The 1,926-nt window shown below is 42.6% G+C and overlaps 1 protein-coding gene across 1 annotated transcript; it reads right to left on the bottom strand.

The window, feature by feature from the left end:
- Positions 1 to 377: 377 nt before the first annotated feature.
- On the bottom strand, positions 378 to 950 carry LOC107900196 (tropomyosin-1-like). The gene has a single exon (XM_016825889.2). The coding sequence runs from the start codon at positions 948 to 950 to the stop codon at positions 378 to 380; it is 573 nt and encodes a 190-aa protein (XP_016681378.1).
- Positions 951 to 1,926: the final 976 nt, after the last annotated feature.

The following is a 1,926-nucleotide window of genomic DNA, read 5'->3' as shown; positions in this document are numbered from 1 at the left end:
CAGTCAACAATCGCGTCAACTTTGTCATCATACTTCCTTGTGATTCCTCCATTTTATTCATCAAACTTTGTTGAATCTTTTTTAGTTGCTCTTTCATTTGCTGCTGAAGCTGATCTTGCATTTCTTTTTGGAATCCTTCGAGCTTTTCCAACCTTTGGTCCATATTTTTTAATTTCGCTCTTGTACCGTAACGGTGCTGAGTTGGATGGTTAGATTCCAGGTTAACTGAGGAAAGATTTTGATTAATCAGAACCCTTTGCTAATTTTTTAATGCATGCAATGCGATATATGAAAATGAATGCAGAGAAGGCATTGATTCTAATTTCAATTACTTTCAGAAACTTTATTAGAAAATAAATCTCTTTACATAGAATGGGCTACAAATATGGCTTTGCCCTAATACTTAAGACCTTGATCTTTTTAAGCAACGATGCTAATTCTTGCCCTCGATCTGAATCTAGCTCATACTTTACGCTCAACGTGTCTGCTTGTACCACCAAAGTTTGCAAGTGATCTGCCACTTCACGAATCTGCACCACAGCCTCTCCCATAACGCGATCCCTATTTCTGACTTGATCTTGGAAATAATGAAGTTGCTCATTCTGACGACCTTCCTTTACCTCTAGATGCTCGATCCGACCCTCACAACTTCGTAATGCTGCTTCCAACTCTTCTATTTTACCCTTCATTTCTTCAATCTTGCTCAGACTTGCTTTTAGCTCTATTACAGAATTTCGACTTCTGTGTTGACAGAGAGACCCTTCTAACTCAACGACTCTGTCCTTTAGTTTTCCTTTTTCCTTTTGACTCTCTGACAAGCTCTTCTCCAAGGCTTTATTTCGTGCTTGCACTTCTTGGAATTTTCTTTCCCACCGGTCTGACTTGTTTCTTTCCTCTCGAATTTCTTCACGCCACTGCTCTGAAGTCTTTCCAAGCCCGGCAGTTCTCATGGACAGATGCAGCTTCTTGTAATCAGTCTTCAAGCTATCTAACTCTTGCTCAGCTTTGTGCTTCCCCTTCCTTAGTTTATCAGCCTCGAGCTTCTGAACATCGGCATCTAGTCTCAAATTCACTTTTTTTTTCCGCCATCTGCTCAATTTTCCTCTCTAATTCTGCATTTTTCCTTTCGAAGTCTTGATTTATAATTTCCAGCTCAGTAGGGACAACACGCAAGTACTCCTGTATTGGCTGACTATCTTCTGAACCCGGCCCAAGAATGTTATCGTTAATCCTCTTAGCCCACCATTCATCGTACTCGGGAGTTGTTATCGGACCCACAGCTAATCCCTTCATTCGGCGAGTCTGATTCCATGCACTGACCATCTCACGAACCCTCCTCTTGTAACCATCGCCCCTATACAAGAACTCACACTCGGCCAATCCCTGAGTTGCAAGCATGAACTGTCTTGACCTGTACTGCCCAAGTACTAGCAATGGTGCATAACCAATGGCTCCCCAAATCCCAATCAAAGGAACCCAGTCAAAATCCCCACATCGATATAGGATCTCACCTGGAAGCAACCATGGGGCTCTCCACTCGATATCGCCCTCCTGCAAATTTTGAAAAATAGCCATCCATTTCTCTTCCGAGATGTCATCCGTCCTTGGTGTAGCCACTATCTCTTTCAATCGTGAATAATTGTCAGCGAAGACCCGATATGAAACCTTATCGACCTTCCAAAAGTGACTATGGAACCATGCAAGTAAGAGTTGCGCACATCCAATAAACCTACCCTCTCCCGTTCTCCGGCATGCATTCAGTGACCTGAAGGTTTCTGCCAAAATTGCCGGAACTGGTGTAACTCTCTTTTCAAGCCGATCAAATAAGTCAGTGACTGCCTCGTCAACATGCCCCAAAGTCTTAGGGAACATAACCAAACCATATATACTTAAAGCAAAGACATCTACCTTCTTCCTTGCATCTGG

This window comes from Gossypium hirsutum, chromosome D06 (assembly GCF_007990345.1).
Source record: "Gossypium hirsutum isolate 1008001.06 chromosome D06, Gossypium_hirsutum_v2.1, whole genome shotgun sequence".
Lineage (NCBI taxonomy): Eukaryota > Viridiplantae > Streptophyta > Magnoliopsida > Malvales > Malvaceae > Gossypium > Gossypium hirsutum.
This window is presented reverse-complemented; position numbering and strand designations above follow the sequence as displayed.